The 17,211-nt window shown below is 57.7% G+C and overlaps 8 protein-coding genes across 8 annotated transcripts; 5 read left to right on the forward strand and 3 right to left on the reverse strand.

Annotated features, from left to right (window-relative positions):
• The first annotated feature begins 93 nt into the window (after window positions 1-93).
• Window positions 94-1,490, forward strand: F5144DRAFT_298413 (flavoprotein-like protein). The gene is made up of 3 exons (XM_066783861.1): window positions 94-626; window positions 697-895; window positions 967-1,490. The coding sequence occupies exons 1-3, from the start codon at window positions 214-216 to the stop codon at window positions 1,351-1,353; spliced, it is 999 nt and encodes a 332-aa protein (XP_066641557.1). The 5' UTR covers window positions 94-213; the 3' UTR covers window positions 1,354-1,490.
• Window positions 1,491-1,911: 421 nt separating this feature from the next.
• On the forward strand, window positions 1,912-3,750 carry F5144DRAFT_298353 (uncharacterized protein). The gene is made up of 2 exons (XM_066783860.1): window positions 1,912-2,921; window positions 2,973-3,750. Exons 1-2 carry the CDS (start codon window positions 2,314-2,316, stop codon window positions 3,394-3,396), a joined length of 1,032 nt encoding a protein of 343 aa, XP_066641558.1. The 5' UTR covers window positions 1,912-2,313; the 3' UTR covers window positions 3,397-3,750.
• A 190-nt stretch (window positions 3,751-3,940) lies between these two features.
• On the reverse strand, window positions 3,941-5,438 carry F5144DRAFT_594247 (NAD(P)-binding domain protein; the record flags this gene model as incomplete). The annotated part of the gene is made up of 4 exons (XM_066790558.1): window positions 3,941-4,019; window positions 4,108-5,023; window positions 5,104-5,343; window positions 5,408-5,438. The coding sequence occupies 4 exons, from the start codon at window positions 5,436-5,438 to the stop codon at window positions 3,941-3,943; spliced, it is 1,266 nt and encodes a 421-aa protein (XP_066641559.1).
• Window positions 5,439-7,967: 2,529 nt separating this feature from the next.
• Window positions 7,968-9,365, forward strand: F5144DRAFT_604365 (uncharacterized protein; the record flags this gene model as incomplete). The annotated part of the gene is made up of 3 exons (XM_066791337.1): window positions 7,968-8,075; window positions 8,148-8,429; window positions 8,538-9,365. The coding sequence occupies 3 exons, from the start codon at window positions 7,968-7,970 to the stop codon at window positions 9,363-9,365; spliced, it is 1,218 nt and encodes a 405-aa protein (XP_066641560.1).
• Window positions 9,366-9,959: 594 nt separating this feature from the next.
• F5144DRAFT_494833 (uncharacterized protein) lies at window positions 9,960-11,963 on the forward strand (the record flags this gene model as incomplete). The annotated part of the gene is made up of 1 exon (XM_066786060.1): window positions 9,960-11,963. One exon carries the CDS (start codon window positions 9,960-9,962, stop codon window positions 11,961-11,963), a length of 2,004 nt encoding a protein of 667 aa, XP_066641561.1.
• A 184-nt stretch (window positions 11,964-12,147) lies between these two features.
• On the reverse strand, window positions 12,148-12,560 carry F5144DRAFT_631358 (uncharacterized protein). Its single transcript, XM_066792456.1, has one exon. It carries the CDS (start codon window positions 12,484-12,486, stop codon window positions 12,154-12,156), a length of 333 nt encoding a protein of 110 aa, XP_066641562.1. The 5' UTR covers window positions 12,487-12,560; the 3' UTR covers window positions 12,148-12,153.
• A 332-nt stretch (window positions 12,561-12,892) lies between these two features.
• F5144DRAFT_578176 (uncharacterized protein) lies at window positions 12,893-14,413 on the forward strand. The gene has a single exon (XM_066789252.1). It carries the CDS (start codon window positions 13,439-13,441, stop codon window positions 13,991-13,993), a length of 555 nt encoding a protein of 184 aa, XP_066641563.1. The 5' UTR covers window positions 12,893-13,438; the 3' UTR covers window positions 13,994-14,413.
• A 618-nt stretch (window positions 14,414-15,031) lies between these two features.
• F5144DRAFT_298539 (major facilitator superfamily domain-containing protein) lies at window positions 15,032-17,193 on the reverse strand (the record flags this gene model as incomplete). Its single annotated transcript, XM_066783862.1, has 3 exons — window positions 17,076-17,193; window positions 16,958-17,017; window positions 15,032-16,893 (listed from the first exon to the last, which is right to left on the reverse strand). A coding segment is annotated over exon 3 (1,857 nt), but the record flags the coding sequence as incomplete, so codon positions are not given.
• Between the last annotated feature and the right edge of the window lie 18 nt (window positions 17,194-17,211).

Below are 17,211 nucleotides of genomic sequence, written 5' to 3' on the forward strand. Positions count from 1 at the left end.
TTGACCAATCAACAGAGGGCAGTGACATGCATTCGGTTTTGGGGTGGGACCCAGAGCACCCGAAAATGCGAAAATGGCCTGCCAAATTCGGCAACCAGGGTTCCAGGACAGCAAGTTCAAGACTTAATTAATGTGCAAGTTGGCCGTTTTATTCTTGAGGGCTCAATCCGCCGCACCAATGACCAATCCAATGTGACTGAGCCAAAGACCAGAATGCTACGGCCCTCGCCCGCCCTCTGTGTCCCCCCACGGTTTCTCTTCATATTCAGCAGCAAGACCGTCCCGGTTCCATCTCCCGTGCGCAGATTCTTCCACCAGCAACACTCCTATCTCTACGCTCAACCAACCATGGGCGATCTCAACAACTTGGACGCAATCAGGGAGCGCACACTGCCCGTAGCCGACCCCTTGTACCACTTTCGGTCGTTTCCAATACAAGCTTGCGATGACGATTCCGCGGTGCGCCAACGGTACCGTCCGTTCCTCCTGAACGACGAGATATCTAGCTCGGACTGGGTTGCGAAGCTCGAACTAGCCACGGCAGCCGAGATGGTGGAAACTCAGATTATCTCTCAGGGGAAGGACAGACTAAGAGTTCTGGTGCTTTATGGGAGCCTCAGAAGCCGGTTCGTCTCCCCAGCCCCGGTAATGTCTGGCCACCTACATACAGAAGCCAACGTGAACGTCGACCCTCAGATCATACTCAAAACTCCTTGCCTACGAAGCGTCCCGCATTCTCTTCCGCCTCGGTTGCGACGTGCGGGTTTACGATCCGTCAGGCCTCCCGGTTAAAGACGACCAGCAGCATGACCACCCGAAAGTCCAGGAGCTCCGGGAGCTCAGCAAGTGGAGCGACGGTCATATCTGGGTGAGCCCAGAGCAGCACGGCGCTCTTGTATGTCCTCCCACAACGCCCGGACAACCTCGTGTCTGTCTGGTTGGAAACTGACAGAGTAACCGCAATAGACCGGTGTTTTCAAGAACCAGATCGACTGGATCCCACTCTCCACCGGCAGCGTCCGACCGACGCAAGGAAGGACGCTGGCTATCGCGCAAGTGAACGGTGGATCACAGTCTTTTAACGCAGTGAACGCGCTACGTATCCTGGGCCGCTGGATGAGGATGTTCACCATCCCGAATCAGAGCTCTATCCCGCAGGCTTGGACGCACTTTACCGACGCCGACGATCCGGTGGACGGAGGCAGCCGCCTCAAGCCCAGCTCAAACAGGAACAGGCTTGTGGACTGCATGGAGGAGTTTGTAAAGTATACTATCGTGATGCGGCCGCACTTTGATCTTTTTGGAGATCGGTTCAGCGAGAGGGAGGAGGCGAAGGCGAAGGCTGCAAAGTGAGTAGTACTCAATAATTACTATTATTGGCGTGAATAGATTCATAGGTATATTTAGATAGTTGCAAGTTGGAGACATGACTTGCATTATTATATCAGTACCTACCTTCTGAAGAAAGCATGACTTCAAGGCATCTGAGGGTAGGTACCTTATGTACATACACAGTACAAGCTTGAACGTGCCCTTCCCCCTTGTAATATAATCCGAGCTATATGTCTTTTATCTGGCTGCTCTCTCTTATTTCCGTTAGCAGAGCGTGCTTCCCTGGTCAACCGAAATGGGCGATTCGTGGTGCTGCTGTTCAATGGCGGCGAATCAAGCCTTGACGCTTTCCTGTGTTAGGAAAGTGCACCCCTGGCAACAGGCACCAAACAGAACCTTGGAAGTTGGGACCGAGCGGGCCAGATCCGAGCCCCCAAACCGTAAGAAACAAAAGGCCGTACGACGCGCTTTTTTTATTCACGCGGCGAAGCACAAGCACAAATAGCAGCCTGAGCCGCAGTGATGGATTGACGCAAGGTAACGGGGTACCTGCGTTGCCACGCCGAAGCCGCCATCAACGCCCTGCCGGTTTTCCCGATCGGGACACGAAAACCCCCACGATGGCACCAAACCAGCAAGGTCAAAGCGTGGCTCTCGCGATGCAAATTTCGCGAAATTGCGGCGACAAGGATCTGACGTCTGTTCTGGAAAGCCCGCGGTGGCCTTGGCGGCGCACTCCTCAGGGCTGACGTCCCAAGGTTACATGCTCCAGGTTCTTGCCATGTTGGCTCCGCGACTCCTCCCACTCTTCCCCGGCTTGTCGTCCTCGCCAGCAACTTCCGCTGGGTCTCGGCGCGATCTCGATTGACGTACTTCGTACGGCGACGAGAAAACAACCCAATTGACCAGACCCGGCCACGGAACGGAGCGGGGCATCGAGGATCGGCCCTGCGAGATGGACCCCGGGCTCTGAACTGAATCATGGATCCATCGACACACCAGGGATCCCCATCCCAGCCACCTCCGGGCAGCCACGACAGCAACGACAACGACCATAACCAGCACCGAGTGCGCTTCGCCGAGGGAGAACCACAAGCAAGCTACACGATTTATCAACCGACCCCGAAGCGCGAACAACCCCACGCCGCCGCATCCGTTGCCGCACCGCCGGCCGTGTATTGGGACAATAAAAAACACAACGATAGCGACAGAGAGAGCGATGCCAATCTTGCGGGGTACACATTCTACCGGGAGGGGACACCTCCTCCGCCCGACTACGAGGGGCCGGGGAAGCGACTGGGCCGTGGAGGAGGACCGGCGACGATAGGCGAGGGCTCGACAGTTGGTGGGGGAACAATACGCAGTAATGGCGATTATAGCATCGGTCCTCTCAACCCCCTCGAGACCAACTGGAGCCAGAACGACGGCAACAATCCGCCCCCGACAAAAAGGAGAAAGGTCCTGTGGGCGATCATTGCCGCCGTCGTCCTGGTCATCATCGCCATTGCGGTTGGTCTTGGGGTCGGCTTAGGCGTGGGGTTACCGAAGGAGAATGGGGCCCACGCAGACGCCGCAGAACAAGCCTCGAGGTGTGTAAATCCAAGCATGTTTTCGTAGATCAAGTTCTAACCTGGCCATAGTTCAATACCGGTCTCAGGGCCCAGCAACAGCCCGGCACCAACAGACCCGCCAACCACCACCCCTGGCGGCACCGGAGGCGCCGCAGACGCTACAACCGGGTCGGCCGCCGCCCCACGACCGACCTACAACTCGGATTGCCCAGCCCTTAACAACACGGTTTATAACGTGCCTGGCTCGACCATCAGCTTCCGCCGGGTGTGTGGCATCGACTACAGCGGCAACGGCGCCACCGACCTCGCACACGCCTGGACGGACAGCATGGCCGACTGCATGAACAGCTGTGCCTCCTTCAACCAATGCACAGCGTGCGCATGGGGCTATTTAGAGGGAGACCGGGGCGGAAAGCACCGCTGCTACATGAAGACGGATCTGAAGAAGTCTCACAGGGCAGCGAGCGATTGGTGTTTTGCCATTGTGCAATAATCTTCGCGGTGGCTAGTTATGTTTACGGATAGAGATGGGAGATACCCCACGTATGACCTGCAATATTTGCTAATATATAATGAGTTATGTCCTCACTTCCTTCACCTGTCCTTGCCGTTTATGAAGCAGGAATCGCATCGTCGGCACACGACCGCACGGCAAAAGCACGTCTTGACGGTCATTCTTCCACACCAGACGCCGCTTCAACATCTGACACCATGCCAGGAACTACCAATTTACCGATGCCTCCTTCTACATTGCTTCCTATCGGCCCTTTAACGTCGGCTAGTGTTGTCGTGGGGCAGCTGGAGGTAAGACGAAGGAAATTTAGCCATCGGGGCTGGCTGAAAATCAGGTAAGCGGGCTTCTTGTGGGTGTCCGGAGACAGCCGAACACCGGCCGCGGCCTGGGGCGAGATATTTTAAAGATAGAGAAAAGATCTGAGTTATCAGGCACGAAAGCTTTTACCCCTGAATGAAACTAGGAACTGAGGTGAGATTGTACCGCCCAGCCAGCCCGCCTCCAGCAACCACAACCCATAAGCTCAGCGTATTTTGGGCACCACCTTGGCCTCCTCCAGCTCGTCAAACACATCCGAAAAGGCCTCCCACGTGTCCTGGTACCTGAGAATCTCGTTAGCACCCAATCACACCAACAATCCGCTACCGACAGCCCGGCACAGGAAACAGCAGGAGAAACCTGGAAACTCACCCCGTCCACCCCGCCGCCCTCGCCTTGCTCATACTCTGCACGACATCATAGTTCCGCCCCAGCACGAAGTCCACAAACGCCCACGTCGCCTTCCCAAACACATCCCTCTGCAACCCCTCCCGCTCCGCCAACCTCTCCCACGCCACCCTCACCTCCCCCTTCCCACTCCACTTCACCAAACTCACCCGCTGCTCCAACACCCCCCCCTCCTCCACCACCCCAGCACCCACCAACCCAACCTCCTCCGCCACCACCCCCACCGGCGGCGCACCCCCCAACTCCCTCCGACCGGCGCACCCCTCCTCCCACTCCCACCCCCCACCACCACCACCACCCCCAGTTTTGTCCTTGCTAAACTGATCCGCCCTCACCACCATGCCAAACCGTCGCGCCACCCGCGGCCACAAGTCCACCCAGCTCTGCGCATCCCCGTTGACCACGTTGAAGGCCTGGTCGGCGGCGCGCGGGTCGCGCACGGCCCAGGCGCAGAAGCGGGCGTGCAGGGGGGCGGAGGTGAAGGTGTCGAAGCGGGTGTAGAAGGTGGGGGAGCCGGGGAAGGGGAGTTCTAACTTTTCTTTATTTGTGGTGGTGGTGAGTTCGCGGGTGACGGCGGCGTAGAGGGCGATGCCCGTGGCGAGGTTCATGAAATTGCCTGTGGCGAACCCGATTACGTCGTTGGGGTAGGTGACGGTCCAGTAGATGGGGGGGCGGGCGGCGCAGAAGGTGTGGAGGAGGGTTTGTTGGCGGTAGTAGAAGTTGGGGGGGTAAGGGGGGATGGGGAGCCAGGGGTCGGATTCGAGGAGGGGGTTCTTCGGGGGGCCCAGGTGCACGCCGTATTGTTTGGCGCCGGTTACGAGGAGGATGCGTTGGGTTTTGGTGTGGTTGAGGGAGGTGAGGAAGTTGGAGAGCATGTCGCCTGGGTTGGGGGGTGGTGTTAGTATGGTGGGATAGGAGTTGATCGGGGATGGGCGAGGCCAGGGAGGGGGGTGTCCATACCGTTGACTTCCCAGTTCTCCTGCTCGGTGTCTTTCTGGAGGTAAGCAGTGAAGAATATGTACTCGGCTTCGACCCCTTGCAGGTCCTTGGCCATCTGGTCTGCCGAGCTCAGGAGGTCGATGTGCTTGTGCACGACATGCGAGGGGTACTCATCCTTCTTGCTGCGGGAGAGGGCGTAGATCGTCTTCCATTCTTCGGGGTTACGTGACAGTTCCTTGACAATCTCCCGGCCAAGAATGCCTGTTACAACGTTCCTCAGTATGGCACGTAATCGCGTGAGGGAAAGTTGTTGGTGGTTGCTTACCAGTCGCGCCAACCACAATTGCTGATGCCATGATGGAACTGGAAGTTATTTGTTGGACGACACTTGGTTTATCTTCTTTTATTTCCTCTTGACACTCGGAATTCATTCATTGACGGAAACAAAAGAGAGCAATGGCGAGGAACCCTGAGAATCCACTTCTGGTTATACCCGCTCAAGATGAGATGGTGACGTCAAACTCACAAGTCATGTACCAATGATCTACAAGAATGCAACCGTATCACAAACTCAACACTTCATCACTCTGTTGTCACTACTATTCATTCGTTAGTTTATAAGGGTTGTGTCGGCTTCTAGGTGTAAATCTTCAAAGATTTACCATATATCTGCAACTCCATCAGAAGAGTCTGCTTGGCCGTATCATTAGGGTATGAATATCCTGTAAAGATGGTGCGTGGAGCTTCTGTTAGTTACCTATGCTACCAATATATCATAATACTATTAGTCTTTGAGTCTATACCACTTTTTACCAGAGTATGGCCTTTTACATCAAGCGCATACTGCACAAACGTTGCCAGTCCCCGTTGTTGTCCAATCTCGAGTAAGTGTTCAAGACAAGGTGCAGTCATTTACCTTCTAAGCCCTGTTAACTATTCCTTCTAGTCAATGGAAGCTATTCGATGCGTGCAATGCATTCCGAATACCTATCCATGACACGTTTCATGGCTAGGGCCCGCCGGCAGGCCTCCGAAGGTCCTCGCGGGCCAACGACACTTGCTTGAAAGACACAAATCGGGCAACTCATTCCGCGTGGTTCCAGTCCCGGGTAACCGCATTTGGCATAGGGCGACGAGATCCGAGTTGTGGACTTTGCCGAGCCGGGGGAAGCGATCGCAGGTCGCCGAACTGGCGAGGGTCTGATAGGAAAAACATATGATGAAATTGACGGTGCAGAATCGGAGAATCCCAGTTGGGTGTCGGTCACGGAAGGAACAAATAAGCTCATGGCTGCAGCTAGGCCAAGGTGCATGTGCAGAGAGGGTTGAATCGTTGATTGGCACCGAATCCGCAGGTGGGACTTACCTCACGAGGTCAGTGGCCTTTATCCGCTGCGAACCTGCCTGCCGCTTCCAATTTCCTCCCACGAACGGGCCTTCCTGCCGGCTGCCTCATGCAGCAGCATGCCCACAGCCCAGCGACCTAACGATTGGCGATTGCAGGTTGGGGGACCCGGAGATGAGTCCGGAACTGCTGTTTGGCTGTCTTTCGGATTATCGCGTTACCCGAGATGGGGAGAAGGTCTAGAACATTTTCACCCCAATACACCCAAACCACCTCCCGTCGGTGCATGCACGCGCGCGGGTGCTGCTATGGTGTTTCACCGTTTCACTGCACGGACTGCACGGCCACCAGCCCACCACCACGGTACCACTCGCAATAACTGCCACCATTGTTCGGGCCCGCCTTTCTCGGCAAGCTTCACCGCATCTTGGCCTTCCAGGTTGGGTCTCGAGGTTACAGAGGAATTTGCAAATTTTTCCAATTTCTTTTCCACTGGAGCCCGAACAACAACAACGGCAACAGTCAGCACACATGCCGCCCTCGAGATATCCAGAGTTACACTGGCAGCCACTGACAGCCCACAACATTCCCCGCTTATTATCCTGAAGTTTTAGAGTAATTTATGATACGATGTTTCTTCCACCGACATTAGGGCAGAAGATGCGAACATGCATGCATGGCTTCCCAACTCGCTTCCCAGATGGTTGGCGGGCCTGGTTGCACCCCCAACAGCGGCCATCCACCACCGGCGTCGCCGTGCCGCTCTCCCCCGATGTTTCTGCATTTTCACCCGACCGCCGTTTGAAACCCGGGGAAGCATGTCGCCGTTGGATCCCCGAACGCCACCGGAACCCTGGGCCACCCCCTCCTTTACGAATAGAGTTTCTTGGAATTTGCAGAGGCTGCAGCGCCTCAGTAACCCCTCAGTGACCCAATGGGTCGACCTGGGCAGTCAGCATGCCTTCCCGATCCGTGTGCATGCCGAGAGCTGAAATGGCGGTCGAGACAAGAGGTGGCCCAATCGATGCATGGCGGCTGCTCTGCTCCGCCTCAACTCATCTCAGCAATGACGCCGGACGGGGCTCTCAACCCAATCACCACGAGCGATCCCGTCGCTAATGCTGCCGGCGAGTCCAGCACAGTGGAACGGGGGGCATGGCTTGCATGAACATCCCGAATGGCCGTCACGTTACGTTCTGACATGGCGCCAGGCCGGTGCGGCAGACTTCGTAGGGCTGATGCTCCACGGCCAAACTCCCCAAGCGAGAAGTCGGCGATGGTCCACACCACCGTGATGTTTCAGTAACCGGGTCCCCGAGATCCGGCTATGCACAAAACAACAGCCAAGCCATGACCATGACCATGGGTGATATGTAGAAGGAGACACTAATACTGCTGTTCTTGAACGTCTTATATAATCCCTTGCATCGCCGCCTCGGTTCTTGGTGTTGTTTACAATCTCGGAGGCAACATCTACAATACTACTTCAACTCCACACTCATCATCACTCCCAACTCACAGTAGCACACAAATACACGTGATGGCATCATCGAGAACACTCATATCATCGCCGCCCGATTCCCCTGTCGCGGGTCAAAAGCCTCGACAGGTGTGGACCCCGGACGAGGACAGACTCCTCTCGGAAGCCGTAGCAAGGGGCAAGTCGCCGTCGATGAACCAACTTATCCCCGCCCACAACTAACACGCCACAGAAACACAGAAAGACGGCCCCATCAGCTGGCACAAGGTCGCGTGCCACCTCCCAGGACGCAACAACAAAGACTGCCGGAAGCGCTGGCACTACAGCATCGCCAACACGATACGCAAGGGCACATGGATGCGGGAGGAAGACGAGAGGCTGCGTGAAGCCGTCGAGCTCTACGGCGCGCGCTGGAGCAAGATCGCCGAGGCCGTCGGCACCCGCAACGGCGACCAATGCTGGAAGCGGTGGTACGACTGCCTCGACCCGCGCATCGACAAGAGCCCGTGGACCCCTGAAGAGGTATGTCACTACACTCAACGCCCCCACCCTCTCACCCCCATTGAACCCTACCAACCCCCCCAACCAACCAACAAACAAACCCAAAACCTAACCGTGCCCCTCCACCAGGACGCCCTCCTCCTCCACCTCGTCTCCCAAACCGGCCGCAACTGGAGCGACATCGTGCACCAGCACTTCCCCGCGCGCACCTCCCTCGCCGCCAAGAACCGCTACAGCATCCTGCGCCGCAAGCAAGACGGCCTCCCAACCTCCACCCCAACCTCGCGGGGCTCGTCCTCCGTCCGCCACGCCAAATCCCGCACTCCCGGTCTTTCCCGCTCACCGGCGCCGGCTACGCCGTCGTTGAGTTCTAGTCCGTATCTGGGCGTGGTGGCGACGCCGTCGACGACGGCGCTGTCGACGCCCGAGCCGGAGGTGTTGGGGGGTGGTGGTGGTGGGGTGCAGGGGGATTGGATGGCGTTGGCGGCGGCGGAGATTGATGAGATGTTGTATCGGGGGGCGCAGGGGATGGTGATTGGGGGGGAGGAGCTGGATTTGGATTTGGATATGGATATGGAGTTGGATTTGGATCGGGGGTTTGTTGGGGGGTTGTCGACGGGGTGGGTTCAGCAGCAGCAGCAGTGCCAGCAGCAGCAGCAGGAGTATCAGTATCAGGGGTTGGGTTCGTGCCAGCAGGCTGGGGGGTTTGATGCGAGTTTGGTGGATCCGAGGATGCAGCAGGAGGGGTATGGGAATGGGGAGTATTATGCTGCTCAGGGGCAGCAGCAGTTGGGTGTTGCTGGGTATGGGTATGACGGCAGCAATATGCTGGGGGTGTATCAGGGCGGGGTTCAGATTCAGGTGACGCAGCCGGGCATGTATGATGGGAGTAGTGGGCTGGTGAGCCAGGGCCAGATGGGGAGTTGGCAGGGCGGGTATACTGCCGGCGGTTGGTAAAGCATGGGGGTGATCTCGGATATCCCTCACTGCTGGCGGTGGGTTGGGATCGGACGTGTACATACAGACAAGAAGTTGTCTCGGGTGCTTCGAGACTTGGAGTGTCCAAACCAGGGGTTGCATTTGCATGGCTTGGAGTTGGGCTGGCTAAGTGCCAAGGATATCGTTATAGATTTGTAATTGAATAGAAAGAGCCATCACAATAGTCGGGTCATGAAGGGGTTCCGGGCCTTTGCACGTTTTCAACCACATAACAGTTCAACCGTTCAACTTGTGTTAACCCTTGAGTCCCCTGAGTCCTGACCCAACAACGCCGGCTAACCCGGCCCCTGGCCCCCACGAGCCCAAGCGGTGGGTCTCGCCCCATGACCAACATGCCAAGATGAGTGGTCCTCGTCGTCTCGGCTTCTCGGCCTGTTCCACTTATCAAAGGATCTGATTAGATCTTGGTCCAACCATCACCGCCGTTCGCTAGGCGCCCACGCGCCCACAACTTCTCCTCATTTCGCTTGGTCCCCATTTCCGTCGCCGCCGCCCACCTAGCGTCACAACAACCCTCATTCGGCGATGGAGGGCACCCAACTTTGCCTGCGGATGCAAGGCGCCCTGCGGAGCACGTTGCCTGTGTTTCTGCGAGCCCTCTGTCCGACGGGGCCGAAAGCGGTGAGCGTGGACGACGACGACTTGGATTGGATGAATGACCCGGAAAAGGTGGAATACATCCGGCAACTGTTAGAATCCCTCTTCGAGGCCCGGTACATTGTCAACTGCTATAACATCGCTATTGCCATCGTCATCCTCGTGTTTACGGCGTGGCACTGGCACGAGACCAGGAGCGACAATCGGAAATGGCAATTGTTGAGGCAACGTCCAGGGGCTGACAGAGCTGACGGCACGGCTTCTCCTTCGACTGCGTCGTCGTCAAGCAGCACAGTGGCCGGGACAGCAACGCCACCTACGGATGCCAAAGATATCGATATCGAACGGGTTCCTCTGTTGGCGCGTGACAGAGGATCAAGACCACAAAAAGGAAACCAAATCGGCAGAGCAATCAAATCCTGGCTTGCGTATCAACCGCGCCCCGTCCCCGTCATTAACAGGACCCTCCCGTGCAACGGGACGTCCCTGTTCATCTTGGCCTGGCTAGGCCTGAACGTCTTCTTCCACTTCTACCGCCTCCCGATGCGCTGGGACTTCTTCTTCATCTTCGCTGACCGCACTGGCTGCGTCTTCGCCGTCAATCTGCCGCTGCTTTACCTCCTCAGCGCCAAGAACCAACCCCTCCGCCGTCTTACGGGCTACTCCTACGAAGCCCTCAACATTTTCCACCGGCGCGTGGGCGAGCTGCTCTGCCTCGAAGCCGCCATGCACTTTGTCAGCATGATCCTCTGGCAGTTCCTGCTCGCGCGCGAGTGGCTGATCGCCTCGCGCTCCGCCTACACCTATTTCACGCACCCCATCATCCTGTGCGGCATCGGCGCGCTAGTCTCGTACGAACTCCTCTACTTCACCTCGCTCGCCTCCTTCCGGCAGCGGTGGTACGAGTTGTTCCTCGCCTCACACGTCGTCCTCCAAATCGCCGCGCTCGCCTTCCTCTGGTTCCACTACGAAACAAGCCAGCCCTACGTCGCAACCGCCCTGCTCATCTTCCTCGTCGACCGCCTCGTATGGCGGCTGACGCTCAAAAGCACCACCCTCACCGCGGACCTGCACATCCTCGACAACGACACCCTGACCCTCTCCACCAACTGGGCCATCCCCCAGTCCTCACCCCAATCATGGTGGTGGTGGGCACCGTGGGGAAGCCAACAATCCATCCTCCACGGCTGGCGCCCCACCGACCACGTCTTCCTCACTATCCCCCACCTCCCCACCAACACCGCCTGGCCACACACCCTCCAAGCCCACCCCTTCACCATCGCCTCCGCCGCTCCCCAACCTCAACCACCCCAACCACCCCACGCCTGGCTAACGCTCCTCATCCGCGCCCACACGGGCTTCACCCGCGACCTCCTCCACCACGCCCAGCACGCCCAGCACAGTCAGCACAGTCAGCACAGCAGTTGCCCGTCCCGCGTGGCGGTGCGGCTGGACGGACCGTATGGCTCGCCCCACGCGCTGGGCATGCTGCGGGGGTCGGGGTGTGCGGTGCTGGTGGCGGGGGGGAGTGGGATTGCGGTGGTGTGGGGGTTGGTTTGGGGGTTGCTTTTTGAGGGTGATGGAGGTGGTGATGGTGGTGGGGGTGGGGGGGAGATTGTTAAGCGATGGGGTGGGGGTGGGAGGAAAAGGAGGAGGGTGTGTCTGTTGTGGGTGACGCATTCGCGCGAGCATCGGGAGTGGGTGCCGAGCGAGCAGCTGGCAGAGTTGGTGGAGCGCGGGCTGGAGCTGGTGATCCCGGAGCCAACGGCGGAGGCTGGACGGCCGGATGTGGCGGGCCTGGTGGGCGGGTGGATTGGCGAGGCGGCGGTTGCTGGGGAGGAGGTGGGTGTGGTGGTGTCGGGGCCGGATGGGTTGAACCGAGCGGTGAGGAATGTGTGTGCTGAGGAGATTAGGAAGGGGAGGGAGGTGCGGGTGGCGGTGGAGAAGTTTGGGTGGTGATTTGGGGGAGTGAAAGGGATTTGGGTGGTTGGAGGTGGGTGCGCTGTAAGGGCCTGGCGTTTTGGATACGATCAGGCGCATGATAGACAAGCGATACATATGTAGTGGCAAGTATGGAAGTACGAGAGTGTGTTCATTCACTCGAAGAAGAACCATAGACTTTTAACTAAACCTTTCCCAACACTGCAACCTACTCAGAAGCCCCTTTCCACTCGCCCGCTCTCTTCACTCCCTTAGCTGCCTCCCGTGCGCCGCTCTCCACGCCGGACCCGATGTTGCTCACGGCATCACCCACGGGCTTGCCGGTCTGGCCGGTGGCGCTGTTGACCGTCTCGCCGAGCCCGCGGGTCGCGGCGCCGACGATGCCACCGGCCGTGTTCGTCAACCCCCCGACCGTGTTTCCCAAGATGGATGTGGCTCCCTTGGCCGCGCCCGTGACAGTCGACTGAATGTTGCCGTCGTTCTGCGTGGTGTTGAGGTTCTTGTTGGTTTTGGTGTTGAAAGGGTTACTTGAGTCGGACATTTTGAGTTGATTTGAAAGGTACCTTAGTTAATGATGGGTGCGAGTGATTTGGATTTTACAATGGAGTAGTGAAGGAAAATGGGTAGAGGGCGGTTGAAGTACCTACTCAGGGGTTCAGGGGCGAGGTGTACCCTGACGTCACACACGTCATTCAGCGTCCATAAAACAGGCCCAGATCAACAACGTATCTAGGTACGTAAATATTCGGTGTAAAGGCGTTGAATTTGCATGGTAAGGACTGGGCCGCGATGAGCTCCTTCTTCTGTTAAAGGTAGAGAACCATATCGGGCTTGGAGTCTGTCCATTGCGTATATATGATATATATGCTACGCTAAATGGCAGCCGTTGGTACTTGCTGAGGTTATCCAACCCCTATCCGACAACCACAACACAACAAACATATCATCCGTTTTTTAGAGTCAAGACTTGTTTGGCGACTGTAATCCAAATCGTTCGGCCAGCGGTGATTGTACCTTATTCCTTCCACTCTTACCCGTTATTTCCCGGTTTTTCACCCCTCCACGCAGGATCTCGGATCAGGAAGAACAAGGTCCTTCATACCGCCGTGGCTCCCATTACTATCACCATCCACACACAACTCCGGTACCATCCCCCTCAGAGCTCTCATCCCAGTCCCGCCGCCGCGGGTTCGGCGATAACTCCGAAATCACCACCAGCCAAACCCGGCTGCTACCACAACATCCATCTAACGGATGACCACCCAGAGAGCGGCGTGAGAAGGAGCGGTGGGAGAGAGAGCGGTGAATTGAGGTAAGAAGGGCGGAAGGCCACGGCGGAATGCCAGAGCCATTGTGAAATCCGTTCGGTTCCACCCCTGGCCTTTTACCTCCCCTCGGCGACCACCGCGGCCGTGCAGAAACGCCCCGCTGACATAGCCTTCCCCGCTCGACTCGAGTGGCGCCAGCTCCAATAGTTGAATGGTGCGTGGACGATGAACATGGCAGGTGGCGATGCCGTTTCCGTTTTGGTGTTACCCGTTACCCGTCGCCGTCGGCCTTGCGCGCTAGAAACCTGGCTCTCCAGTCCGAGGGTGCTCTCCATCTATAAGCCGAGTTACCCCTGTGCCACACTGAGCAAAAGGACATGCTTGCCTGGCAAAGGCCAGGAGCAGCCTATACACCATGTGACACCGTGCCCCGTTTTCCCTCTACCTTTCCCCAGCCTATTTGCTTTCTTTAAATCACCGACTCGCCGAGACCATCATGATCCATTCCTCCCTCTCCACACCGCTATAAAGCCAGCGCTCCCAGCCAGCCGCGGGGTCACGCCCGGCCGCTCGCTCCCTCGCCCCGTCGCGCCGTTGCCGCTCCTTTCACGACGCGGGCTGAGCATGAAACAGCAACGCGTCGTCTTCGCCATCGTCTGGGCCCCGTTGTCGACGACTTGGCTTGCGTGGCTATTAAAGTATATGCTGTATGACCGGGCTATGACTGCTGCTGGACGTCACCAAACTTTAACCCCATCTTCTCCTCCCTCCCGAGCTTGATATTGTCAGACCCGAAGCGGAATTTACTATGTCGGGCCTTGACGGCAAGGCAGGCCTTGCACCGGTGGACCTTCTTGGGCTTACCGTCTCGGCCGATGTCAAGGGCGCCACAGTGTTTGTGGCGGATTTCGTCTTTCCATTTTAATCAAGAGGCCAGAGGGAGTTACGGGACTCGACGGGGTTCACGTTATCGCCAAGAAGTTGCATTGCGAATTTACGAACTGGAGTTTTGGAGGTTGTCCTCGGGCTTTTTTGGTACGAGCGACGCATTGTGACGGCGGTATGGTGCGAAACGCGATGTTTTTGCGAGTTGTGTGTAGAACGCAAAAGATGAGATGTGTAGAGGAGTATATGTAGGTACCTAAGGTAGGTAGATTTGTGGGATTAGGGAAGGAATGCGGGCCGGAGCATAACCCGACCGAGTACCTAATCTGTACCGTCACCAACTCTTATTGCTACCTACCTACATTGGCATCAGGCTCAATTCCCGATTTGATAACACCATCATCACAACACTTGTCTGTCAACTACACCAATTCCACCCGTTGTTGAGGAGTGCGAAGTCAACATGGGGGTGAAGTGGCCTACCTTCATGTTCTATGGCCGTCCGATATCCATCATGAAGCGCCCAGACACAGCTACCAGAGCCAAATAACAGCGTACCCAACAGCCACCCTCCAACCGACACTCTGATTCTGTTAAAAGAAAACGCGATGTCAATTCCAAACTGTCCTGCCATCTCACCGCCAGGGTATCTGTCTGCATCATCCACGGTCATTATACACATCACCACATCGCTATCGTATTAACAACATCCCTTAGCACCCCCTCCATCCCCCCAGCACCGCCCCGACCCCCTCCCTCCCTCCCTCACTCCGCCTCATAATCCTCACCCTCCACAACAACCACCACATACCGCCTCGACGTCGCCTCCTCAAATCCCTCCCCACCACCCCCACCCCCATCACCACCCTCACCCTCAACATCCTCCGTAACATGCACCGCATGCCCCTCCCCAGCCCCCTCCCCAGCCCCACCCCCCACCATCTTCGCCGTCCCATCCACAGCATTAATAGCGACCGTATGATGGCGATGCCTCTCCAACAAGCCCGGCGGCGCCGCGCCCTCGGGGAAGACCACGACGCGGCGTTTCTGCCTTATTCTCTCAACGCCCCCACCCCCACCCCCACCTCCACCATCACCACCGCCGCTGCCGCTGCCGCCGCCTGCTGCAATGTCCCGCTCCTCGTCGATCACGTACAGGCTGCCGGCGGCGAGCAGCGGGTCGGTTGCGGGTGCGTGGGGCGCTTCGCGCATGACGTAGCGTCGTTCGGGGGCGGCGGTGGTGGTTGAGGTGGTTGATGGTCGGCGGGAGCTGTTGCTGGTGATGAGTGGTTGTTGGTGCGGTTGCGGCTGCTGCTGGATTGGGGTTTCGAGAGAGGCTTGGAAGCGGACGGAGGAGGTGGCGGAGTCGATGCTGCCCGGGCCGGCGGTGGTGGCGACGGAGAAGTTGTCGACGCTGAAGTGGCGGCGGTGCGAGCGCGGCTTGCGGTCGCCGTCGCTGCGGGTGTGCGGCGATACGTCGTCGGAGCCTTGTCTCCGTGCGTAACGGTCCTCCTTGTTGGCGTAGCCCTCCGTGTGTTCGTGGGGACCGCCGTTGGAACGGTCGTTCGTCAAGAACGGCGCCGACTCCTCGTCGGAGGCCGGTCCTGGGCGGCGAGCCCGGGTGTCAGGGAAGGGGTTGCCAATCCAGCCCTGGAGAAACAGCAGGGATGTGACGCCCGTTGCGGCAGCAAGTACGGCCAGGGACTTGGTCATGGTCTGCCAGCCCCAGAGGTAGCTAACGGCGCCAGCAAAGAGTGGCCCGGCAAGGCTGCCCCAAGCGTTTGTAATGCTGAGAAGGACAGTCGCTTGAGCTGTGGCGCTCGAGGAGTCAGGCGTGGAAGAACCCAAAACACTTGCGATTTCCTTCGACAAAGGGTCTCCGCAAAGGCCAGTGGCAAGAGAGATGCCGCTCAGCGTCAGGAGAAACGCGTGTCGTACAAGTTGGGTATTATCTTTGAGTTGGCCCAAGTAAAGGAAGGCAGGGAGAAGAGCCAAAAAGCCGGAGGTGGCGAGAAACCGGGTTGACTTGGGCACGTGCTTCGCCAGAGTGCCCGAGAGCAGCCCGGCAACGGCAGCAGGGGCCGAGAGAGGAACAAACATGTATCCACTTTCGAGCACCGACCAGTCGAAGTGGCGCTGGGCAAAGAGAGGAAGGACGCTCTGTAGTGCTGAGGCGATAAGTCCAACGACCAGATATCCGCCGAGCGCAACCGAGAGACGGTTCCAAACGGCCGCATCAGTGAGCGTTGCGGAAGGGTTAGGCTGGCTCAGTTCTGCAGGTATCGATGTGGGCGAGATTGACCGAGACGACCTCCTGCTGTGAGTCCCAGATCCCGAAGCTATCGTACCGTAGCTGCCACCTTGTTGTATTTCCGACCCGAGAAGCCCGGTTGTCTCGTCCGTAGAGCCAGTCCCATTTATTAGAGTAACACTGGCAACCATCAGCACCAACAGCATATCGAATGCAATGATGGCGTAGGCGAAGTAAAACAGGGCATCAGGGCTGTAATGGTCGTGCAAGTACCCGGCGATGAGGGGGGCTGTCGCCATGGCGGTGCTCTGGAGGAAGGCAGGCGAGAGCCACCTTATCTCGGTGATTGCTGCAGTCGCAAGCAGCCCAGACGATGCCCCTGTGAAGGCAGCTGCCGCAAAACCCTGGAGAGCACGCGCCAAGATCAACAACGAGAGGTCGGAGGAGAACTGCAAGAGCGCAAAGGCAGCTGCGGCACAGGCCAGACCGGCAAACAACACAGCGTAACCCTTTGGCCCCTGCCGCGTGAGGAAGGGCATCAAAGCTTTGAGGAGAGGGTTAGCTGGGTACTCGACCTGCCAGGGTCGTTGACCGAGTGCGGAACTCACGAGACACCACAGCAAAGGCACCACCGTAAGCGGCGACAAGAACCGAGGTCCATATCTGGACTAAGGCGGAGAAAACCGTCAGCAAATTAATCACTCGCCCAACTTTCATTCTGCGTACCTTGTTGCTGGGGGACATGAGCTTGGTGTTGGAGGATGGTCGGAATTATGGGGATAACCTAATCGATCCAGTCAGTAGGAAATCGGGAAGGGCCGGTAAGAATGTATTTGGGGGACTGGCAAACTTACGAGGCCCG

The sequence above is a fragment of the Chaetomium tenue genome, assembly GCF_020726465.1.
Source record: "Chaetomium tenue strain MPI-SDFR-AT-0079 chromosome Unknown F5144scaffold_5, whole genome shotgun sequence".
NCBI classification, from domain to species: Eukaryota; Fungi; Ascomycota; class Sordariomycetes; order Sordariales; family Chaetomiaceae; genus Chaetomium; species Chaetomium tenue.

Coding starts and splice junctions, on each gene's coding strand:
- F5144DRAFT_578176 (XM_066789252.1), top strand. CDS start 13,439: ATGAACATGGCAGGTGGCGATGCCGTTTCCGTTTTGGTGTTACCCGTT.
- F5144DRAFT_298353 (XM_066783860.1), top strand. CDS start 2,314: ATGGATCCATCGACACACCAGGGATCCCCATCCCAGCCACCTCCGGGC. Junction 2,922..2,972: donor GCCGCAGAACAAGCCTCGAG/GTGTGTAAATCC, acceptor ACCTGGCCATAG/TTCAATACCGGTCTCAGGGC.
- F5144DRAFT_298413 (XM_066783861.1), top strand. CDS start 214: ATGCTACGGCCCTCGCCCGCCCTCTGTGTCCCCCCACGGTTTCTCTTC. Junction 627..696: donor TATGGGAGCCTCAGAAGCCG/GTTCGTCTCCCC, acceptor GTCGACCCTCAG/ATCATACTCAAAACTCCTTG. Junction 896..966: donor CAGAGCAGCACGGCGCTCTT/GTATGTCCTCCC, acceptor TAACCGCAATAG/ACCGGTGTTTTCAAGAACCA.
- F5144DRAFT_631358 (XM_066792456.1), bottom strand. CDS start 12,486: ATGTCCGACTCAAGTAACCCTTTCAACACCAAAACCAACAAGAACCTC.